Raw genomic sequence first — 23617 nt, forward strand, 5'->3', positions numbered from 1 at the left:
CGGACACGAAACTATGAAACCAAGTATCCGTGTTATCACCAACTCGAATCCGAGAAGAGAATGTAAAGAGCATGTGCCACGGAACTTCACACAATATCCCTTTCAGACTGCAAGATAAGCTTTCTCATGTTCTTCAGCCTTGTAACTAGACATTCTAAGTCTTATGCTTTATAATTCTCCCGAGAGAACTAGTGTGCAGCACTACTTGAATACTCTTCTCTCGTCCACCCTTTCTCCTCATTAATATTGCAACTCCATGCAGGAGGTTCAACCCTCGGTCAAAAACGCGCGGTGAAAGAACTGCGTTTTTCTCGTAGTAATATACTATATTTAAGTAAATATTTTATATTTTATAGATTATATAATAGAATGTCATATTTATTTTAATGAATATAAAAACGTTAGTGATTTCGTAAAAAATTCCCTAAAATAAATTGTTACTAATTAAAACTTACTAAGAAAAGAGATTTACGTAATTATATCAATTGTTAATGTATGCGAAAAGAATCAATAAATTAAAATAACAATAAAGTAATAAAATTTTTATTTGTATTATCACTTTGTGCAAAAAAATCTTTTTTCAATCTTATACTGTTAACTTATCAAGGATTTTATAAAATAATTTCAGAATCATTATAACTCGTACGACATAACCTCTAACGAATATATTATGAATCTTATTTAATCTATCATATTGTATTTAAAATATTTTTGTAAATGATTTTGCTTTGAAAAAGTATATTTTAAGGTTAAAATAAAATAATAGCATTATCTTTAAAATATTATCTAATAAAACATCTCGTTTAATCTTTCACTTTCAAAAAAGTAAAAAGAATAAAAGAATACGCGTTCACTGAGATTAAGCAAACTGTGCATGAAATGCATATTGAAAAGCGAACTTGCTTGTTGAATTTACAATATAAAAAAAATTGACACTAACAATTAGCGCAACATCGAGATTCGCAGATTCTTCTTCTCAACATTATTGTAAAAATGATGAATCATCACACTTTAACACGAGATTTTCCTCTCCCTCTATTTTTCAATATTCCTAGTCATTGTATCTCACTTCACTTTGTCAGCATGTTTTCACATAGGTCAACAGGCTTTACTTCTACGTCATAACCTCATTATTAAAATATGTCAAAAATTATCTGATATTTCTTTAAATATTTTTTTTAAATACTTAAATAATAAATAATTATGTAATTTATATAATGTTTTTGTTCATTTGTAAGTTAATTTCACAAACTAATTTATTTGACATTTTTAATTTAATTAAAGAAAATAATATAGTATAATTAAAAACATATAATTGATTACATTCAATATCTTTCATTTTCATTATTTGAATTATTAAGAAGAAAAATCTAAATAAAATTAAAATATTTTATTATGAAAATAAAATACAAAATAAATCGTTCTTAAATAATTGAATTATAATTAGTAAATATTAAAATAATATTATTCATATGCACATCAGAATAATGTCAATAAATGTTTACTAAAAAATTAAAAAATTCAATATCAATTCAATACCAATTCTATAAATATATACGAATCCATATGTGTAAATAAATGTTAAAGTAAAAGTAACAATACACGTTTTTCTGTAGTACTCTGCCATCTGGCGTAACATTGAGGAATTATTTAAATAATCAGCAGAAGGTAAATTGTATTAAATATTGGTTAAAGATTTAAAAATTTTTTAAATTATTAAAACATATGACATAATCTAAAAATAAATATTATTTAAAATAATTTTTATTAAAATAAATTTTTTATTAATAATGAAAACATTGAAAATAATTATATCGTTATTTTTTATATTATCGATTCAGCAGAGAATAATTTATTTTTTGCATAAACTGTTTAATCGTTTAAATCGTTTAAAAGATAATGTATAAAAAATTAATTTATATATTTTTATATATCAGCATACTTTTAAATAAAATGAATATGAAAATGTATTCTAGTAAAATAATAGTAATATCATATTGAGATTTTTATATACATTTATTCGATTGTAAACATTCATCTCGATCACTTATAATCAGATAATTACGCTCAAGTTATTTCTCTCTTGAAATTTCGATTTGAATTCTTTCTAACAAAATATGCATGAAACTTTCTTTATAAGGAAATGAATGCAAAGATAAAAATCCTATTAGTGAAAAAAAAAGATAGCAAAGAAACTCGACAAAAAATGGAGAAACTTCTTCTTTTCCGTATCTCAAGCGTAGGTTGATCCTCCTAGTTTCTCGTTCTTTTTTTTTTTTTTTCTTCTTCAACATTGTTTCCGGTTAGCGGATGCTCGCCATGAAACCAACTGGCATAACGGAGAACAATGGAAAACGGATATAATGAAAGGAAAGAGCAAGAACTACGCTCGAGTGAATTAGCATTGGTGATGAACTTAACAATTAATTACTTTCACATATCACGACCGGTCAGGCAAAGTAGTCGTGCAAAAAAACATAGATATACAACATTCTTTTATACATAATTAATGCATATTGTCAATCATGTAAGACTTGTACCATAAAAAAACAACTATTGCTCATGTCTAGATAAAAAACTATATATCATATATTAATTAAGTTAAATTTCAAAATAACTTTCGTAATTATTTTTTAATAATATTTGAAAAATATCAAATTTTTCTAACTTTTGTATACGTAATTTGAAATTTTCAATATCGTACAAGAAGAAAATATTTAAGATAGAGAAAAAGCATAATACGCAGACCTTCGCTAAAATATGCAAAATCCGTAATCTTACGTGTCCGCCATTCTACAGGCAATCGAGCAACGTAATTGTACATGTCCAGCAAACGACAGATTACTAGTATTACATAATTAAATAATGAAAAATTTAATATTTCTTTTTATATTGTTTATCATTATAAAAATAAATTTTTAATATCGTATATCTATTTATTGTATTTTGATTTGTTTTCAAGATTGTATTAAATTGTAATTATTATGATAAAGAATAATAATTTAATTCATTTACATAAATTACATAAAAATTAAAAGATATAAACAGATATATAAATTGATATATAGCGTATCTTTATAAAACTTTTTTTAATTAATTATATAAGAATTAAAGGTATGAAAACATGCGTGAAAACAATACATATTAATTGAAAGTAGTTTCTTAAAACATGAATGGATGTAACGTTAGTAAGCGTAAAATAACGGTAGAATTACCGCAAAAAGAATTTTTCATCTTTTATCTTTTATATTCTTATTGCATATTTCATTTAAATTTGTATACATATATCTATTGAATTAAAAGCAGAATATATTTGTTACATTAAACATATTACAATATATGTGTATAATGTGTATAATATATATAATTATATAATTTCAGTGTTACAGATGCAAAATATATAAAAATATATATAAAATTTATTTTCACAACTTACATGTTCCTAAAGGAAGTCAATTTGAATATTTTGAGGAATAATTATAAAATAATGTTATATTCGTTATATATCACCAATATAATTTAAAAAATGGTTAATTATTATACTAATTATTATACTACAAAGTTAAGAAAAAATTGAGATCAAACATAATCCAAAATAGGTTAGGAAATACTGACTTAACGTCATCTTTATCTGAAGTTAGAACTATCGCAGAAACTCGTGCTATTGAAATACATACTACCAACTTGAATACAATAAAATATGAAAAAGACATGAAAAAGACATAGATTCAAATACTAATGGAAACGATACCGAGGACATTGAACTTTCTAAGCATGACCTTCAACTCGTATCTCAGAGAATCAGCTGGCTTTTTCGCTACAGTTATAAGATAGTATAATATTGCAGTGCAGTAGTACTATATCAAATTCAAAACATTATTCGCACATTCACTTATAGTATAGTGCTGTAACTCTAGTTAGTAAGAATAATTCATGCAATTAATTGACGTACTTTCATAAGTTGATATTTCAAAGCATGCATTCAATAATTAATAGTAAATTTTTTAATTAACTAGATGATAGAATTAGAATAAAATATTATAGGAAAATAATATCATCATATTTGTATAATGATAAATGAGTGGAGTTATATAATAATTGGATTAATTAATTGAAAATAAATTTATTCATTGATTAAGACCAATTTATAATTCAACTCGATTCGATTTCAATTAAAATTGTATAAAATTATCGTAAAATAAATCGTATAAAATTTTTCATTAAAAAAAAATCTCTCACGTATGATTTTTTATAGCCAATAAAAATAAAATTTCAAAACAAGTTGATAAATGCAGTAAAAAGAATCTTCAAGTGACTTCAATGCAGGAAGTAATGCGAAAAATCAAACATGTATTGAAATGATATAAATAGTGGAGTGAAAGGACAGAGAAGAATAAGAAAGTTTGTGATGTGTACATTTTATCTAAGCAATGGCTTGTAAGAAACATTAGAACATTCGTAAAAATTTTATTTTTCTATCTACTTTGTTTAATTTATTATTCTATTATTATCAAAAACGAGTGAAATTTCTATTAGATCAAGTAAAATAGTAAAATAAAATAAGTAATAAAAAATAAATAAGTAAAAATTTCCTTTAAAATTATTCTAATATAAAAATATATTCTCTGTTTCATTTTGTTTTTTTAATTTTAATAACTTTATTATTTTCAAAAAATTGTCATTAATTCTGAAAAATTTCATTCATTCTATAAGATGACTACGTTAATATCTAGAATTACTGTATGAAATGTGCTGAAAAATAAGTAGGTGGGTATGCAGTTAGAGTACTTATTTACCATCTTTCAATATATACTCGATTCGAACAGTTAAGACTTTCTAAATTTTGAAAATGTTTCAATGATTAAAATCAATTGAATTATTAGAAAAAAAGAATAAAAAGAAAAATTATAATGTTACAATAAAATTTTTTATAAAAATAAATTCCAAGATTGGAAAAATCATGAAAAGTATTAACATTATAAGTAAGTGTATAAATGTTGAATCAATATTTATCCACTGACTGATGAATATATATATAACGGCTTATATAACGCGAGAACATTGCGGTTCTTAAGATATTCGATATCTTATTAAACGTTGACGTGATTTGAGTAGATAATAGTTATGGTATAAATAATTTACCACTTGAAATTTAATATGAATTCTCAATTATCTTTCTATTCTATTTCTATTTCTCAGAAAGAAATTTTACAAAATGAAAATATAGTCTTTTTTATATATAAATAAAAATATAATTTTTATTATATGTTATTAATTTTAAAATGAAAAAATTAAAATAATTTATGATATGCATTGTTGCTTTATTTATAGATATCAGTATAATATCTATAATTGAAATTAATTTAATTGAATTAATTTTTATAATAATTTTTATGATTTCTTGATAATTTAACACATTGTTTTATTAAAATTTACATATCTACATTTTATAATTCATCTTTTTTATTTCTTAATGAATTTGATAACCTTTATAAACAGATCATTTTGAATGAATAACAAGACTGACTGTTTAAAGAATAACAGAAATGTCTCACAAAATGTGACACCTTTCTGTTTATTTTGGATATCTTATACGATATACACATTATATTTCAAGTTAGTTAGTGAATTTATAGTATAAGTTTAGTATATATTGTATAAATATATATAACATATGATCATATGTAAATATATACAAATATACAATATATAATGAACGTAAAAATTTCTTATAAGAAAACAAGTTCATTTAAAAAGGTCATTTAACGTTACATGAAGTATATAAATAATTCTTTTATGAGTAAAATACAATGATGTGAATTTTACTTTATATCTTTACTGAATCATACATCAATTAATATCAATGGAATACTTTCTATAAGATTTTCTCATTCAACTCCAACAAATAATGAACCACATTGTATGAAATATATATTGTATATATTCTTACTTCCTATCGGTTTTATTATGCACTGCCTGTTGTGTGTGAATTTTAGAATCTAAAAAAAAAATCTAATGACGCGTATCGGTCAGGTAAAAAAAATTTTAATTTGTTCCATTAAGAATAAATTTAATCTCTTTCCTTTTTCAATATTCATAATTATTAATATTCAAATATTATATATAATACAAATTATTATTCTTAATCAATTAATTACTTTCGAATTATTTTTGTTATCATATTGTCGATTTAAAAAAATATTTAATCCTTATAATTATTATTATATTATTAAATTATTTACCTTAGCAGGTTTATCCATGATACGATAGGTGAGCGAGTCGCGATGACCGGTTGCGATGACGGCGCCCGCCTTACGAGACACGCATTGCCCCATATAGATTCCCCAACCTTGTCCCAGCACAATCTGTATACAACCAAACATTAAATCATTAAATCATATTATCTAAAATGATTGTAAACATTCGAAGCACATTCGAAACAGATATTTTAAAATAATTTGATCCTTTGACTCATTTTTTATTTTAATTTAAAATCAATCAGATTTTTTTTTTATATTTAAACTAAATTCTCAATGTGTAATAAAGGAGTAATTTTTGAATTGTAATTTTTAATTTTTTTTTTAATATTATAATTTAACATCAATATCGAATACGTTAAATTTTAAATATGATGAATAAATACGTATTAATTTTTATAATTTGATGCAAATAAATTGTAGAATTTTATTTTCAATTATTTTATATGTTCTTTTGTTTATTTTTATTTATTACTAATATAATCCTTTATTGAATTGATGTTACAAAACGAGATTTAAGAATACATTCTGGAAAAAGTAATATTTTCTTGCAGATATAAATTTGAATAAAATGTATTAAATTATATAGTTATATAAATATATATGTAAAAATATAAAAAGTATATGTATAAAAATGTATGAGATACATGATAAATATTAAAGGAATAAGTAAATATTTAATAAATTAAGTAAGTGTGAATATTCTTTCTTTTCTTTCATATTATCATTATTTTACAATTTTTAATTTTAACGAATAAATAAGATTTTATAATATATAAAAAAGAAAATAAAAAAGATAATATTTTCAATACTTCCTATTTTATAAAAATATATATGTCATTTATAAATGACACGTTAAAAAAAACAAGTTAAAAATAATTCAAATTCAATTGCAATACAATAAAATTTAATGCAATTTAATATCTCCATATATATAGTGAAAATCCTAATAAAAATCATTTCTAATAATCAATAGTAAAAATGAATCATATATTGATGAAAATCAAAAATCAAATTAAAACTTCTAATTAATTTATATTATAAGAGGTAGCAAATAGTTAAAATTTATTATTATTTTAATCATTTTTTTATCCATTATTTAATATTATATTTCCAACCAAGATCAATGAAATTTATTATGAATATTAAATAAAATTATATTAATATTAATTTTCTTTTGCAATAAATCTAGTCTGTAATTATAATTAATTATTTCACTTATTTGTTATTAAAAAGCACGCAACTCAAAAACAACATAAACTCAATTATCTCTTCTCATCAATTAGATTGAAGATACTAGTTGTAACAAATTACTTGTACATCAGATGAAAGAGTTATGTTATTACGTTATAAAATATTAATTTTTAGAAAAGAATGAAGAATTAACGTGTAAACTTATAATTTTAATTACAAATAAACTTTATTATTATTAATTTAATTACTATTTTAAATTTAAATTTAATACCTTGTAAAAAAAATAAAAACAATATTAATGTATAAATTTTTTCTATCTTTTTCCATAATATTTGTTTAAATATGTCACGCTTTCCTTTTATACATTTTCGATGCAGGTTAATGGTTCACGACAGATACACCATTGGCCAATTGAATACTTTCATTGGTTTCAACCGGAAACTCTCAAATGATGATATTGTATATCCATGCGTTTATTTATATGAGAAGTGAATGTAATATTGCAAAAAAATATCACCAATGGAAATAAAATTTCTAAAGTTAAAATATAAAATAATCTTATAAGTTAGCGAATATAACCTATAAATAATTTCAAAAACGAAAAAAATTATATATATGTTTTTTCTTTAATGCATAGATGATAATCCCTTTGAAAAATAATATTTATGAAAAAATTAAAATTTTTCTTGCTTCCATAAATAAATGTTTTAAATATATCATTTATTTATAGAAAAACAAATTTCACTATCTATATATTTTATAATCGTTATCCAATATCTTTTTCCAATAAGTTTCTTAATAAGCAAATTAGATTAACAAGAATTATATTATCATAATATATTCGCAAATTCATAAAAATATTCATAAAAATATTCGCAAATAAAATGATATATATAGCTAAGAAACTTAGCAAAGAATTTAACCTTAAATAAATCAAATCAATGGTGAAAGGTGACGGCGTATCGTGATTCCAAGATGTAGGGCGATAAATGGCACTGGCCCAATTCATTCGGAACTGAACTCTGTTTGTTTGGGAAATATCAATTTTTTATATAGAAAGGGATGGGAACATTTTTTAACTTTTAATCATTTCAAAAATTAGTTCATATTAACTCAATTTTTTAACCTTATAAAAATGAAAGATTTTCGTATAGCAGTTAATTAAAATTATATTAAAAATTTTTAATTACGAATAATATATATATATATATTTTCAAAAAAATTATATGAATAAAAATAGAATATATTATATATATATATATATAATATATATTGATAATATAAAGATTAATAATATAAATTTAAGTTTAGAAAAAAAAATCATATTCTTATTTTAACATTTTAGAAGAACAAAACTGCAGAACCCGCATTGAGATATTTCAAATAAAGGATTCTACCCAGTTTCACATGTTAAAATCGATACTGACCGAAATATTGAAGACTCAATATAATATATAAGAAAAAGGAAAAGGATTTTTACATTAACATATTTTGTTATTAAATTTACTAATAAATAAAATTCTTTAAATATACATATTATATTATCTAATGTTAGATAACATTTAAGATGAATATACATAAGTATTCAAATTTCAAGCTATTCATCAAATTTCAATTTTTTGCAATGTTTTAATTTTTTTCATTTTCAATAAAATTTATTCGATATATATATTCTTATTATGAATGTGATTCACTCCATTTAACATGAAAATTAATTTAATCCAAATTTAAATTCATTTCAAAAATTTATATGAAATTTACATGACAACACATTTTTTATTACATTTGATTAAAAAAAATTCATTAATTCAGAGATAGATTTAAAAAAAGAATAAAAAGAAAAAAGAAAGGCAAAAATAAGTAAAAATAAAGAATTTTATTAGTTGACTAAAGCAGAAGGAAAAGATAAAAGAAAAACCCCTAGATGTGTTACACATGCACCTTAACCTTTCGTAAGTACCTTTTTACCAAAAATTATATTTGGAAATCATGTTGTATATACTCGAATTTACTCACAGAAATAAAATTCCGTGTGGCCCTATGCCTGGCCTGTTGTATAGTTGTCTCAAAAACACTGGAAAAAATAAATTGTCTTTTTCATACCAAAAGTTTATTATAGATGTCATCAAACCTTGTCCAAAATCGAACCGAATTTCTATACTGCTTGGTATCGTAACAATTCATAGTAAATGTTATATAAGATTTATAAATAATGCATATGGAAGATTAAAACTGCATTATTTACGCATAAAAAGTCGTTTAAATATCCTAAGCAATTCCGGTCAGCTTAGTCTATATGCATATGTAAATATCAAAATCAAATTTTTTTCACAAAATATAACATCAATTCATAATTAAATCATTATATTAAAACTTTATAATTATATTAATTAATCAAATTTAAATAAAAAATACAGAAAATAGATAAAAAAAAAATTGACTAAAATCACTGTTTTATATTCGTATATAAATATTATTGAATACGTATTTTTCTATGAAAGGATTTTCCATTGACGTATATTTAAAACTTAGAGTTGAGAACACATAATGGAGATTTCCTTGTATCTCCATAAAATTTTGTTGATCATGGTATAAAGATAACGTGATATTCTAAAAGACCAAATTTTAGATATGACTTGAAATAATAAAATCACCTCTTCTTGTAGAGTAGAATCTCTCAAGTAGATTGCGTGAAATCGTGGTATGCATCACAAAACTTAACACTGACACCTACGAATGACAACGTGCCGATCGCGTGACGCGAGGATACGACTTGTATCCTCGATACACAGTATGTAACAGAACTACTACACCTGTCACTCGGCATATTCGATAGTATGAAACATGCGTCGTGATGTCATACACGCCCCACCAAGAGCCAAACACCAATGAGCATGTAGCAGACAGAATCTTGCTTAATATTGTTTCTTTCAGCACCCTCTATTGTACATAAATGAAACATCAATTTTAAAGAACAAATTTTTTTAACAAATTTGTTTAACAAATTTAATTAAATTGTTAAAACTAATGTAAAAAAATTATATATTTTTAATGTATATATTTCAAAACATATATTAATTATTATATAGAATTATTTAATAATTATTTCATATTTTTAGGTAGATAATATTTGCTTTTATATTTTAATTAAACAAATAAAAATATAAATAAATGAAAACATAAAAGATAAAAAATAAAAATTTTATTATTTAGCTTTATTTCATAGAAATTTATATATTTTTATATTTTCTAAGAAATCAACATTAATATATTTAATTAATTAATTAATGATAAAAATTATTTTTTATGAGAAATATAAATATTTTTATTTTCTTATTGTAAAGATAATAAAATATTTTATCATTTAAATATAATATATAAATAACTTATTACTTAAATTTAATTTTATTGTAAAATATCTAATATATACAAATATATAAAAAATAATTATATTAATATTAATATGAATAAAACAAAAATGTGAATTATATATACTTTATTATTATTTACTGATAATTCATTTTAAATATTTGATATTTGCTATTATATTTATATTTTTGATAAAAAAACATTATTGTATCTTTTTATTATCATAACTACATTATAACTATTATTTACAGATTTTATAAAAATTTCAAATATATATGTTATAACACTTTCAAATGTATTTCATGCATCAACTAATTTTTTATTGCTAGTATTATCCGATTTAGATGTTTCATACATAAGGTGCCTGAGTTTTTTTATTTCATTTCTTGTATTAATTTCATCAACTGCACAATATATTGCATAGCTAATTCCTATTACACCGTAAGAAGCCATTCCTATTCGTGTAGATTTTCTTGAATTACTTGTTATTAAAAATGAAATTAATCCACAAATTATGCCACCAGTAATAGCAGTTATGAAAGCATTTCTTTGACATTTTGTTTTGATTACTGGTTCTCCAAAAATAGTGAAGGATTGTCTGTGTTCTTCCTTTCCTGAATGTTCTATATCTACCATATTTTTAATTACAATATATAATTTATAAATATTTATATTTTTAAATTTCTTTCTTTTAACCTCAATAAATAGATCACATATAGAAACTATATATTTAACGCATCATGTAATTAATGTGCGATTGCATTACTTTGAAGTAAGATACACACTGTATTACATGTTTACAAACATAAGAAAAATTGTAAAATAAAATTCATTAAAAAAATTAATAAATATAAAATGAAAATAAATTTTTAGATATTATTTGAGAAAAAAAATTTATAAATTATAAAAAATTTTATATATATATATATATATAAAAGAACTATATATAAATTAAAATATAATATAAATGTATATTTATATAAAACTATAATTTATTAAGAAATTTTATTTAAAAAGTTAATTCAATCTTTTTAAATATAAAAAATATATATATTAAATAATTATATCAAAAATACATATTTATTTTTTAAAATAATTTTATTTCATAAGATACAAATATTTTTTATGAAAAATAAATCTTTAATATATTTACATATATGTATATATATATAAAATAAAAATATTATGATTAAAGTTAAAATATAATGTTACTTAAAAATTAAACAATTTAAATTATTAAATTAATTTATATATTTAATCAAGAATTTATTAAATTAACTAAAAATATAGAGAAATATAGAGATATTTTGTAAATATGTAGAATGGTTGGTACTTCTTTCTATAGACATATTGGATCTTTTTCATGCGGTGCGGATATCATCAAGGTACATGCGAATAACAGTTTAGTTTTTAACTAAAAACAAAGTTAAAATGAATTAGAAAATATTAAATGATACTTTGCATGTTATTTATAACATTGCAATTTATTAGATAAATTAATATTTTTTTCGGATTGTATATATAAAATGTGATAAAAGTGGATTTTATTTGACACATATTTTAACAATATTTGACAGAATATATTGTATTTTATTTGAAATTCTAAAATTTATTTAAATAATCAATTTTAAATAAAACTTGTCTTCTAATTAAAATTTCTACTGAATACATGGTCTACCTAAAACTTATAAAGTATTTATTTATAAACAAAAATATTAACCTTTAAATATTTTTAAAGATGTTTCCAGCAAATGCTAAAATCATAAAAAGTGGTGGAGCCGAACCTGATGCGTTCGAAGCCAGCATTTCTCAAGCTTTGCTGGAATTGGAAATGAATAGCGATTTAAAATCGCAATTACGGGAACTTTATATTACTAAAGCACGTGAAATAGAAACTAATAATAAAAAGGTAAAAGATATCTTATTTTATATCATAAATTTTTAATCACTCTATATAATATATTAATTTTTACTAAATATTAACTTAAAATATGGATTTAATTTTATCATTATGAATGATAAAATATTTTAACTTTAAAATAATATTTTCTAAATATAATTTTAATATGAATAATTTTTATCTTTTTATATTAAAATTTTAAAATAAATATATATTAATATAAATAAAATAATTTGATATCTATTTTAGTGCATTATTATATATGTACCCATGCCAAAGTTAAAGGCATTTCAAAAAATTCAAACTAGACTTGTACGTGAATTAGAAAAAAAATTTTCTGGAAAACATGTTATGTTTGTTGGAGAACGTAAAATTTTGCCTAAACCAACAAGGAAAACACGTACTAAAAACAAACAAAAAAGGCCAAGAAGGTATCATTATTATTTAAAATATTAATAAAATATATTTATTAATTATTTATTTTATTTATATTATTGTGTAAATTGATAATAAATATAATAAATATATTTTTTAGTCGTACCTTAACAGCAGTATATGATGCATTATTGGAAGATTTAGTATATCCTGTAGAAATTGTTGGAAAACGCATAAGAATTAAACTTGATGGTACACAGCTTATTAAAGTTCATTTAGATAAAAATGAACAAACAAACATAGAACATAAGGTAAATAAATTTTTAATATGATTTATTTTATAAATTTATTTTATTTTTTTATTTTATTTTATTTTATTACTTTATAATATGCAATAGTTGTATAATAGATTGATAAACATAAATCAAATTTATTTATATTATTATTTATATTATTTATTTATTTTTTATTGACAATTATATAAAATATAGAATTATATAAACTAATGCAATTATTTATTTTATTTATTAGGTTGATACTTTTGCAGCTGTGTATAAGAAATTAACAGGTCGAGATGTAACATTTGAATTTCCAGAAACATATGTATAATTTGTTTAAAAAATAAAAATATTTGAAATAATTTTTTCAAAGATTGTTATTTTTTTATCCTGTATTAGTGAAATTTATAGTAATTAATTTATGAATAAAACTCGAATTATTTAATATTGATATTGTAAATTTTATTATTATAATTAAGTATAATAAAAGTTCAATACTTATTTATAATTGTAATTTATATACAATTATTATACAATTTATTTTTTACATATATTTATTTTTTTCGAATTTCAAATTAAAGTAAAATCAGAATATTATAAAAAATAAGTACTAAAACTTAAAAATTATTGGACAGAGAATTTTATATATATATTTATATAGTTATATCTTATTATATGCATATATTGTATATTATACTTATCTAGTATTTCACGCATGCGTATAAAGTTCTAAGTAATCAAGTATAAGCAGTTAATTTTCGTGGTATCAAATATCATTTTTGTGATATAGATTGATATAGAATAATAAAAAAAAATATTTAATCTAATTTTGATTGTGTATAACAAATGATCTATTTACAATAAAATATTCAATATATATAATCATCCATAATTATAATCATTCAAGTCAAAATCTAAGACTTAACCTCTGCATCCTTCGGAAAGCACGAAATATTTATCTAAGAATACTGATTTACTAACATTATTAAATTTAATTTATATTGAGAATATTTTACCAAAATAAAAAACATTTTATAAAAAATTATTATTTAACAAATTTAAAAAAAAGGAATTCTTCGTATTTAAAATTTAGAATGTCAAATATTCCTAGACAAATATTAATACGTTAAATTATCCAATTTAATGTTTTGAAACTCAATTTAACGTACTGGATGACTATTTTAAAAACTGATAAAATTTTTAAACAATTTTAATTTTTAAATAGTACTGAGAAGTAAAAAATTAAATGTATAAATGTTGAATGTTTGTAAAAGTAAAAACTTCACAAATACTAAAAATAAATATTTTTTGCGCTATTAAGTATTCATATAATTTATCAGAATTTATTATAAATAAAAGTGGTAAGTTAATATAAATATTTCAATAAAAATATATATATTATCATTATTATAATATCCATAAATATTGCATATTTTATTCTTTTAAAAATAATTATAATTTATATAGAATTCATAATTAAATAATTATAAATAATTATATACATAAATATTTTCTTATGTGATTTGAATCTGCTGAATTTGCAAGATAATTATTAACATCAATGAATTTATTATTTTTCTATATATTATTTAATTAATTTTTAATTATGATAAATAAATAATTAAAATTACTTATAAGCACTATTTTATAAAAGATTTGAATTTTCTTTTTTAATTTTTTTTTTAGTTCAAAATGAGTTCAGGATTTATATCAGAAGCTGAAATTGCAGAACAACGTAGAATAAGACAAGAAGAATGGGAACGTGTACGAACTGCAGATCAACCATTAGGTTATTTTTATCTATATTTTATATTATATTTTAACAATTTAATTTGAAAGTATATTTATTTAGTGAAAAACTATATAACATCTTAAAATTAATTGTTATACACATAATTTTTATTATAATTTGTTTCATTAATAGATAATTTAAAATATAATTTAATTAAATTAAAAATTTATTATTTAATAAATTAAAATAATTTTTTTAGAATTATATATATATTTTAAATTATAAGTTATTGTGTTACCATCATCTATATTTTTTTAATTTTTGTAGAAGCTCCAGAGGAACCATATGATCCAAGATCATTATATGAACGATTACAAGAACAAAAAAACAAAAGAGATGCAGAATATGAAGAGGCACATAAATTAAGTGAGTTAAAAGTTATAGAGAACATAATATTTAAAAATTTCTTTTATATTATAAAATTATTTTTTTATTTCAGAAAATATGATAAAAGGTTTAGATGATGATGAAGTAGAATTTTTAGATTTGGTAGATAGAACAAAATTAGAAGAAGAACGTAAAAAAAATCTTGAAGAAGAAAAAGAAATGCGAGATTTCAAAGCTGCTGTTGCTTCATTACAAGAAAAATCTTTAAATGAAAAATTAAAACAAGAATTAAAAAATCCTCAAATTATGAATAAAAATATTTCATCTGGAAGGTAATATATTAATTTATTTAATGTATTCATTAATTCAATAATTAATTTCTTCATTATATTTTAAATATAATATAATTCATTATATTTTAGATATTGTAAAATAAATTACATAATATATTTTATATAATAAATAATAATTAATATTTAATTTTGAATTTTTTATTATTTCTATTATTATGAATAATGTAAAAATAATATATATTTTATAATATTAAAAAATAAATTTTATTTTTTTGTAGTCGTACTTCCCAATTAAAATTATTAGCTGGAGTAGTAGTTAAACGTCCTGAGAAACAACAAAAACAAGGTAAATAGAAATTTTTAATATATTAAATTTTTTAATGTATTAAAATTAACTATTGGATAAAAAAATAATATTTATTATTATGAAAAAAATAAAACTATATATTCAATATTGTAATGTAAAAGATTACAATAATTTAATATTTTTCTAATCTTAATACTAGCTTAATATTATATTTACATAGATATTACGCGGGGTGTTAAAAGAAAATTATCTGAAGAAAATAAAGATACAAAAAAAGAAGACTGTGAAATAAATGAACAGATAATTACTGAATGTGAATCTGCATTCAAAGATACTTCAGAAGATAAAAATATAACAAATGAAACAGGAGGTATGAAGTGTATTGGAATTTTACCTGGTCTTGGTTCCTATGAAGATTCTAGTGACAGCGAATGTAGTTCAGATACAGATCAGGATCCAGAACCAAATCATTCTAAATATGATCTGTTAGGTCGAAAAATAAAAATTTTAAAAGATAAAGAAAAGAGCTGAATGCAAAATATAAGCGCCTTTTTATTGATAGGTAAATAACTATTTTGTTTTGCAATTTATTGTAATTGTACAATATAAATATATTTTTTGCAATAATTTTCTGCATATTTTACTTTCACTTTCACTTTGTTCTTATTTCATATTGCAAAGGAATATTGGAGTTTTTTTAAAAAATATATTATATTGTATAATAGATTTGCTTTTTTAAGACATACATTTTAAGTATCATAAAACTCTGTTTAAAGTTTAATGTTTGCTTTTAAAAATATCACAAAAACAGCTAATTACAGAAATAAATTCATTGTCAGTTTATAAATAAGGAAATGTGTATATATTTTTCAAAAGAGTATTAAATGCATATGTAATGATTACTTTGACAATTTTAAAAATATTTATATATTTAAATGTTATATTCGTTAGATATAATTGGATTATAAAATACATGAAACCATTTTTGTTTATTATGTACAATTATAATATCTCAAAATAATCATCTTAATATAACTGATTATATTTAAAAGACAATTTCACTAAATATATTGTCGTAACAATTTATGCATAAATTGTATTATATTGTAATATACATGATACACATAAAACAATTATAAAATGAGTATATGTTATTTATATCAAAATACATGAAAAATTCATATTTTATTTTCCTTTTTTTTCCTTTTTTAAAAAAAATGATGTGAAAAGATAACACATTATGAATAATTTTACAACAAAACAATTATATATAATTTTTTAAATGAATTATAATGGATTATAAGTAAAAATTGTAGATATTTTTTTTTATTTTAGGATTGTATAGAAATAAAATTATTTTTATACTAAATTTGCAAATTATTTAAATTAAATAATATCAGATATTTCTAAAATGTATAAATAATATAATTAATCACAAAATTATTATAATATTTGTAATATTATATGTATTTAAATATATTATACATATATATATACATATATATATATATATATATTGATAAAGCTGCATTATATCTTTTAAATATGTCATTATCACATTATTAATATGAAATTATAAATTCGTAATATAATTAAATTATGTGTTTTATAATAAAACAATCATAATATTAAAAATAATATTAAAATCAAATTTTAGTAATAATTAAATATTACATAATTAAACATATGAAAATATTTTTATATTTTAAATAAAAATACTGAAATTTTTTTAAAATTTTATTTGTAATTACAAATACAATTAATTTAAATATGAGATATGAAATATTTATGAAATATATTTCATATAAAATAATTTAATAATATTATGTACCTTATATATGTAATCATAAATTTGAATTTTTATAAGTATATATATTATAGATGTTAGCTCAACAAAGAATTTATCCACTCATCATTTATATCTTCAGAAACATTATAATCATTAGTTAAATAATCTTCTAAAACAGTATCTATATTTATACTATTATTTGTAGCTAAAATATCAGATGTTATATTTTCTTGATTGAATGAAGTTATAGAATTATTAAATTGATTTGCTATAGAAGCAGCATTTATGTTTGTTTCTGTTAAGTAATTTTCTGTTTTAACTGTTGGGTTTGTTTTCATATTTAAAGAATTATTGTTAATATTATTAATAATATTAGAATTACTTGATTCTTTATTTTTCTTAATAGCACTAAAACTAAATTTTTCATATTGTTTACCACTAGTTATATTTCTTTTTACAAATGTATTTTTTATTTCTAAAGAATTTGATTTTGTATTATTACTTTTATAATCAGTCTTTTGTATTATATTTTTGACTGTTTTAGTAGTTGTAGTACATAGTGGAATTTCAAAAGATAATGTTATAGGTGGTAAGCCATCTATTTCCATTTTAGTGACATTTAAATTAGATTTTAATACACTTTCACTATTTTTATTTGATTCTAAATTTGGTAATGTTTCAATTTTTGATATTAATTTAGTTTCTGCAATATCTTTAGGTTCAATATTTAAAATTTTTTTATTTGAATCCTGATAGACAGAAATTTGATTTCCTACATTAATACTAGAAATATCAATATTTGTTTTTTCAACATTTGTTATTTTTGGAGTTCTTCTATTTACATTTTTAATATTTTCTATTGAACTAATATTTTCTTCTTTAATATTTTTACTTAATGTATTTATCCATTCATTTTTAATTTTTATATTTTCTGTATCATTGTCATTTAATTGAAAATTTTTATTATGTATATTTATATTATTAATTTCTTTATTTAAAATAATATTATTATCATTGTATTGTTTTTTAATATCAATATTTCCTATCATATTTGATCTTTCAAGAACAGAAGTAGATTGATCAAGAATAGTTTTTGAATTTATTATATTTGAGTCATTATTTGTAATATTAATATTTTCTATGTAATACATACTTAAATCATCAATCGTTTCTTTTGATGTTTGTTTCATTGGTGATATAAGTGTATTACATAATGATGATTTTGTTGATGTTATATTTTCTTTTAATTTTGTTATTGTTGGTTTATAATCATCCCAATAACAAGACCAGATTTTTCCCACTGCTCTTGGACAAAATAGAAAATCTTCATATCCAAGAGGCCATATACACTAAAATATAAAATAAATTAATTATGTAATACAAAATGGGAATAAAATAACAAAATTATATATGTTATAATTTTTATATATTTATTTTTTCAAATTCTTTTTATTGATACATATAAGGTTATGTTATTAAATACTGAAATATCAATAATAAATAAAAAAATAAGTAAAATTATATTCACATTTTTATAAATTGGAATAATAAATTTACCTTTTCTTCTTCACACATCCATACAGCTTCTTGTAAATTAATTTGTAATAATTTTATTTTCTTTTTAATGCCACTTTTTAAACAAAGTGGACATAAATCTTGCATTTTTTATTAACAGAGATTAGAATCTTATCGATTTATTAAATTTAAAATATTTCAAAATATTTTAGAATTTTAACAGATTTATTTTTTAAATTAAATTTTTTAAATTTCCTGAATTTTTAATGTTTTTTTTTTTCTAAATTTAATATGAATTAAATGGAATTATAAGAGAGGGCGCATAGTTTCTAAAGCATGCATATACCTGTGCAACCTGTTATGGCTTTTGAAAAAAAATTAGTACGAATACTAAACTTGTCTAGTGTTAAAATTTATTTAAAATCATATATAATAAAGTGAAATTTATTTTTATATGTACATATATAATTTTTATGAAAACAAGTTTTATAAAAAAAAAGAACTTATATTTTTTATAAATTTATAATTTTTATTCAGATATAATCATTCAAATATAATATGCCAGCTGATCAAATACAATATTCTGAAAAATACAACGACGATAAATATGAATATAGGTTCGTACAAAAGTTTAATTCATTCGTCTTAAAATATTCAATATAAAATATAAATTAAAATGTATAAAGAATATCTCTAATATATCGAAAATTAAAGAATTTATATGTATATATAAATTCTTATTCTTATATATATATATTTCATTATATATTTCAATATATTAAAAATATTATTTTATATTATTTTTATTATTTTATTATTATTAATATTATTAATAATTATTTTTTTATTATTAATATTATTTTTTATTATTTTTTTTTATTATTTGAATATATACAATAATTCATAAATATTTTATAAAAAATGTTTATAATAAAAAGATAAATTTATTATTCATAACTAAAACTAAAAATTTATATAGCTACAATAAATATCAGTTTATAATAATAATAATCAATTATTTGTTTACAGACATGTTATTCTACCAGCTGATTTAGCAAGACATGTTCCAAAAACTCATCTTATGTCAGAAACAGAATGGAGAAATTTAGGAGTTCAACAAAGTCCTGGTTGGGTTCATTATATGATGCATGTACCAGGTATAAATTATAATTAAATAAATTTATAAAATAAAATGTTCAAAAAATTTGTTTATATAATTTATTAAAATTCGTATTAGAAATAAACATGATTTTGTCAAAAAATCTTTATAAATATATAACTTATATTTTTCATGCAATTTTATTTGTTTCTTTAAGCAATTCAGATAAATTTATATTTTATATTTTATATAAAATAATATTAAAATTTTATATATAATAATAACATATTTTAAATTGAAATAAAAATATTTATTTGTAAAATTGAATATTCACATTAAATATAATTACAATATAATAAATAATTCATATATATTAATTCTTGCAAATTTATATAATTTTTCAGAACCACATGTGTTACTCTTCCGTAGACCAAGAACTGATATTTTATCAAATACAAGAAGCACTACTTTTCAAAGAGAATACCAAAATGTATATTGCGTTTAAACAAATTTTTAGGAAGTTTTAATATTATTTAATATTAGTTTTAGAGATTAATAAATTGATTAGCATAATTATAATGTAAATGGCAAAAATGATTTGCTTATTTATGATCATGATTTTGTTAAGATTAATAAATATATCCTGATGGAAATTTATATAAATTGTAAAATATTTTAAAAATAAAAGAGAGAGAGAGACTGTAATAAATTTATAAATATAATACTAAGATTTATCATTTTTAAAATATAAACCAAATAATAAAACATAATATTAATATGTATATAATATTTATATTTCACAATCATAAAATTAATTTATACTTACAATATTAAGTATATAAAATAAATTTTGTTTGTAAAATGTATATTTATATATATTATTAAAATATATTTTCAATATATTTTTTACTATATTAAAATAAATAATTTATATAATAAATATTTACACATTTATTAATATATAATTATAGATTTATGTATTAATCAATTTTTTTAATATTCCTATTTCATTATATTTTTATTATATATTTTATATATGTTTGCTTATTTATATTTTTTTTCAGTATATATTACTAGATAAATATAATTTTTTTAAAATTAATTAATCACGATTTTATTTAATATTAACTAAAATTAAAATAAAAAATATAAAAAAAAAATATGACTATAAATAGGGTTTTAATAATATTTATTAAAATAATTTAATTGAAAATATATATAATTATTATATAATTACTATATAAAAGTTCATTTAATTATAAGATAAATTTTAATATTACATTATATTTATAAATTCATATCATAAAAAAAATTTTATTTTGGAATTTTTAAAATAAATATTTAAAAATAAACTAGATAATAAATATAACACAAAAACTAATGATTTCAATAATTTATTTTAAATTAAATTAAAAGATATATATGAAATATTAAGAAAGGATATAAGAAGGTAATAAATAAATACGATCTTTAATATTTTATACAACATTAATTCTATGTTTTAAACAAATGACTAATTAACAAGAAATGACATTAAATTAAAGTGGTGCAACTTGAGTAAGTTTAAACCAATGTCCACATTCACATCGGCGTGGCTGGCCATCATGTAACCACATCCAATTTACATGTGAAGTATCTGGTTCACAAATGCAACCAACAATACGACTTTTGAATGCACTTGGTACTAAATTTGGACAATCCTTTGTGCTATCACGTGATATTTCTATGGCTTTCATGTGATATGGATCCTAAAATAAAATAATAATAATTAATCAAAATTAAAAAAAAAATTATAATCTATAAAAAAAATCAAATAAACTATAAATTAAAAACATTATATATTTACTTTCATGTTTTGAAAAAACTAATATATTATTTATTTTGCAATTTTATCATATAAATATATATAATAATAAAATAAGAATTTATTAAGAATTAATATGTATATAATATATATAATTAATTTTCTTACTGATTTTAATCAAATTTCTAGATTAAATTAAAAATGAAATTCTATTATATTTAAAAATCATGATATTATATAAAAAATGATTATAGTTTGCAAATCACATTTTTGATATATTATTATATTATCTTATCTTAATAAATTCATTTAATAAAATATATTACTAGATTTAAATATGATTCGTTATTTTATATTATAATAGTAAAAGTATTTAAAAAAATAAAATTTTAAAATGTGACATTCAAAAAATTATTAAATATAAACTTACAAAATTACCAGCTGCTGCAGCAAGTAATTCACGTTTTTCCAATCCCGTAGCAAGTTCCAATGGATCGGGAAAAGCTGTAATAAAAATTTATTTAAAAAAATTCTATTTTATATATAAATAAAAAATTATATAAAATTAATAAATTATATTATCATATTACGTAATAGAAAAATGCAAAAAATTTAAATAATTTTTTATAATTATTTTATTATTTAAATAATATATTCACTTTACTTTCTTTTTTTGAGAATTTAACAGCATTGCAAGAGAATGTTCGTCGACATTTGTGGAAAACAATACGACTACATAACCATGCCATTTTTCAAATTACAGTTAACAATTAGTTGAAAGAAAATGTTCTTTCACGAACACAGAACAATTTGTACAGAAGCAACTGCAGAGTGTCAACTTTGATAAAACTTCGATCGATTAGTAGACTAACAGCGCCATATCACTAAATTTAGTGATTTCAATATATTTTTAAAACTATTTTTTTTATTTATATAATTTAATAATGTATTCAAAATTATATTATGTGCAAATTTTATATTACTATAAAATTATATTATACAAATATTATTATATTTTAAAATAAAAATATTATTATATAATTTAAAAGTAAATATTATTTTGTATTATATCAAATTGTGAAAAAATATACATACAACTATTTTAACATTCATATATAATTGTATAGTTATTAAAAAAAATTTTTAATATTATATTAAACAATGAACAATAATGAACAATAATTAAAATTACAATTAAAATTATTATAATTTTTAAAATGAATTGCTATATAATGATATTAAAAATTATTAAAAATTAGTTTATGAAACAATTTTTAATTTATTTTATATTATTCTATTTTCTATTTTTAATTCTTAT

The 23617-nt window shown here is 19.4% G+C and overlaps 7 protein-coding genes across 18 annotated transcripts in view; 3 read left to right on the forward strand and 4 right to left on the reverse strand.

The window, feature by feature from the left end:
* Positions 1-10334, reverse strand: part of LOC726021 — a 42031-nt gene extending 31697 nt beyond the window's left edge. For 5 of the 11 annotated variants that reach the window (XM_016917049.2, XM_006561338.3, XM_006561337.3 and 2 more), the window contains exons 1-3: positions 10106-10333; positions 9468-9525; positions 6243-6365 (exon numbers count right to left, since the gene is read on the reverse strand). In XM_016917049.2, the coding sequence (XP_016772538.1) occupies positions 6243-6335 (93 nt within the window). In that variant the 5' untranslated portion in view covers positions 6336-6365; positions 9468-9525; positions 10106-10333. Of the gene's footprint in view, positions 1-6242; positions 6366-9467; positions 9526-10105 lie in introns of all 11 variants that reach the window. The other 6 variants (XM_006561334.3, XM_006561329.3, XM_006561331.3 and 3 more) reach the window with 4 other exon arrangements.
* A 780-nt stretch (positions 10335-11114) lies between these two features.
* On the reverse strand, positions 11115-11591 carry LOC102654007. Its single transcript, XM_006561415.2, has one exon. The coding sequence runs from the start codon at positions 11454-11456 to the stop codon at positions 11121-11123; it is 336 nt and encodes a 111-aa protein (XP_006561478.1). The 5' UTR covers positions 11457-11591; the 3' UTR covers positions 11115-11120.
* A 519-nt stretch (positions 11592-12110) lies between these two features.
* On the forward strand, positions 12111-13745 carry LOC552564 (40S ribosomal protein S7). The gene is made up of 5 exons (XM_624940.6): positions 12111-12205; positions 12559-12729; positions 12970-13151; positions 13256-13406; positions 13627-13745. Exons 1-5 carry the CDS (start codon positions 12143-12145, stop codon positions 13702-13704), a joined length of 645 nt encoding a protein of 214 aa, XP_624943.3. The 5' UTR covers positions 12111-12142; the 3' UTR covers positions 13705-13745.
* A 397-nt stretch (positions 13746-14142) lies between these two features.
* On the forward strand, positions 14143-17225 carry LOC726096 (protein FAM192A). The gene is made up of 6 exons (XM_026445789.1): positions 14143-14734; positions 15060-15162; positions 15433-15531; positions 15605-15824; positions 16064-16131; positions 16313-17225. The coding sequence occupies exons 2-6, from the start codon at positions 15066-15068 to the stop codon at positions 16621-16623; spliced, it is 795 nt and encodes a 264-aa protein (XP_026301574.1). The 5' UTR covers positions 14143-14734; positions 15060-15065; the 3' UTR covers positions 16624-17225.
* Positions 17226-17822: 597 nt separating this feature from the next.
* LOC100577966 (probable serine/threonine-protein kinase DDB_G0283337) lies at positions 17823-19657 on the reverse strand. Its single transcript, XM_026445846.1, has 2 exons — positions 19439-19657; positions 17823-19230 (listed from the first exon to the last, which is right to left on the reverse strand). The coding sequence occupies exons 1-2, from the start codon at positions 19541-19543 to the stop codon at positions 17977-17979; spliced, it is 1359 nt and encodes a 452-aa protein (XP_026301631.1). The 5' UTR covers positions 19544-19657; the 3' UTR covers positions 17823-17976.
* A 25-nt stretch (positions 19658-19682) lies between these two features.
* On the forward strand, positions 19683-21152 carry LOC552597 (cyclin-dependent kinases regulatory subunit). Of its 2 annotated transcripts, XM_624972.5 has the most exons (4): positions 19698-19833; positions 19934-20013; positions 20426-20553; positions 20900-21152. In XM_624972.5, exons 2-4 carry the CDS (start codon positions 19955-19957, stop codon positions 20998-21000), a joined length of 288 nt encoding a protein of 95 aa, XP_624975.1. In that variant the 5' UTR covers positions 19698-19833; positions 19934-19954; the 3' UTR covers positions 21001-21152. The 2 variants fall into 2 exon arrangements, with proteins under 2 accessions (XP_006561389.1, XP_624975.1); XM_006561326.3 differs by lacking the exon at positions 19934-20013 and having other exon boundaries at positions 19683-19833.
* A 794-nt stretch (positions 21153-21946) lies between these two features.
* On the reverse strand, positions 21947-23178 carry LOC552610 (cytochrome c oxidase subunit 5B, mitochondrial). The gene is made up of 3 exons (XM_624984.5): positions 22964-23178; positions 22730-22803; positions 21947-22243 (listed from the first exon to the last, which is right to left on the reverse strand). Exons 1-3 carry the CDS (start codon positions 23046-23048, stop codon positions 22034-22036), a joined length of 369 nt encoding a protein of 122 aa, XP_624987.1. The 5' UTR covers positions 23049-23178; the 3' UTR covers positions 21947-22033.
* Positions 23179-23617: the final 439 nt, after the last annotated feature.

This window comes from Apis mellifera, linkage group LG16, assembly GCF_003254395.2.
Source record: "Apis mellifera strain DH4 linkage group LG16, Amel_HAv3.1, whole genome shotgun sequence".
NCBI classification, from domain to species: domain Eukaryota; kingdom Metazoa; phylum Arthropoda; class Insecta; order Hymenoptera; family Apidae; genus Apis; species Apis mellifera.

Bases quoted from the DNA above. Each gene is read 5' to 3' on its own strand.
- LOC102654007 (XM_006561415.2), bottom strand. From the start codon at position 11,456: ATGGTAGATATAGAACATTCAGGAAAGGAAGAACACAGACAATCCTTC.
- LOC552564 (XM_624940.6), top strand. From the start codon at position 12,143: ATGGTTGGTACTTCTTTCTATAGACATATTGGATCTTTTTCATGCGGT. The intron at 12,730-12,969 runs GTAAAAGATATC...TATCTATTTTAG, and splicing joins TAGAAACTAATAATAAAAAG to TGCATTATTATATATGTACC. The intron at 13,407-13,626 runs GTAAATAAATTT...TTTATTTATTAG, and splicing joins AAACAAACATAGAACATAAG to GTTGATACTTTTGCAGCTGT.
- LOC726096 (XM_026445789.1), top strand. From the start codon at position 15,066: ATGAGTTCAGGATTTATATCAGAAGCTGAAATTGCAGAACAACGTAGA. The intron at 15,532-15,604 runs GTGAGTTAAAAG...TTTTTATTTCAG, and splicing joins TGAAGAGGCACATAAATTAA to AAAATATGATAAAAGGTTTA. The intron at 16,132-16,312 runs GTAAATAGAAAT...ATATTTACATAG, and splicing joins TGAGAAACAACAAAAACAAG to ATATTACGCGGGGTGTTAAA.
- LOC100577966 (XM_026445846.1), bottom strand. From the start codon at position 19,543: ATGCAAGATTTATGTCCACTTTGTTTAAAAAGTGGCATTAAAAAGAAA. The intron at 19,231-19,438 runs GTAAATTTATTA...TTTATATTTTAG, and splicing joins GGATGTGTGAAGAAGAAAAG to TGTATATGGCCTCTTGGATA.
- LOC552597 (XM_006561326.3), top strand. From the start codon at position 19,733: ATGCATATACCTGTGCAACCTGTTATGGCTTTTGAAAAAAAATTAGTA. The intron at 19,834-20,425 runs GTGAAATTTATT...ATTTGTTTACAG, and splicing joins TTAAAATCATATATAATAAA to ACATGTTATTCTACCAGCTG. The intron at 20,554-20,899 runs GTATAAATTATA...ATAATTTTTCAG, and splicing joins TTATATGATGCATGTACCAG to AACCACATGTGTTACTCTTC.
- LOC552610 (XM_624984.5), bottom strand. From the start codon at position 23,048: ATGGCATGGTTATGTAGTCGTATTGTTTTCCACAAATGTCGACGAACA. The intron at 22,804-22,963 runs GTAAAGTGAATA...TTTTTATTACAG, and splicing joins TAAATTCTCAAAAAAAGAAA to CTTTTCCCGATCCATTGGAA. The intron at 22,244-22,729 runs GTAAGTTTATAT...ATTTTATTTTAG, and splicing joins CTGCAGCAGCTGGTAATTTT to GATCCATATCACATGAAAGC.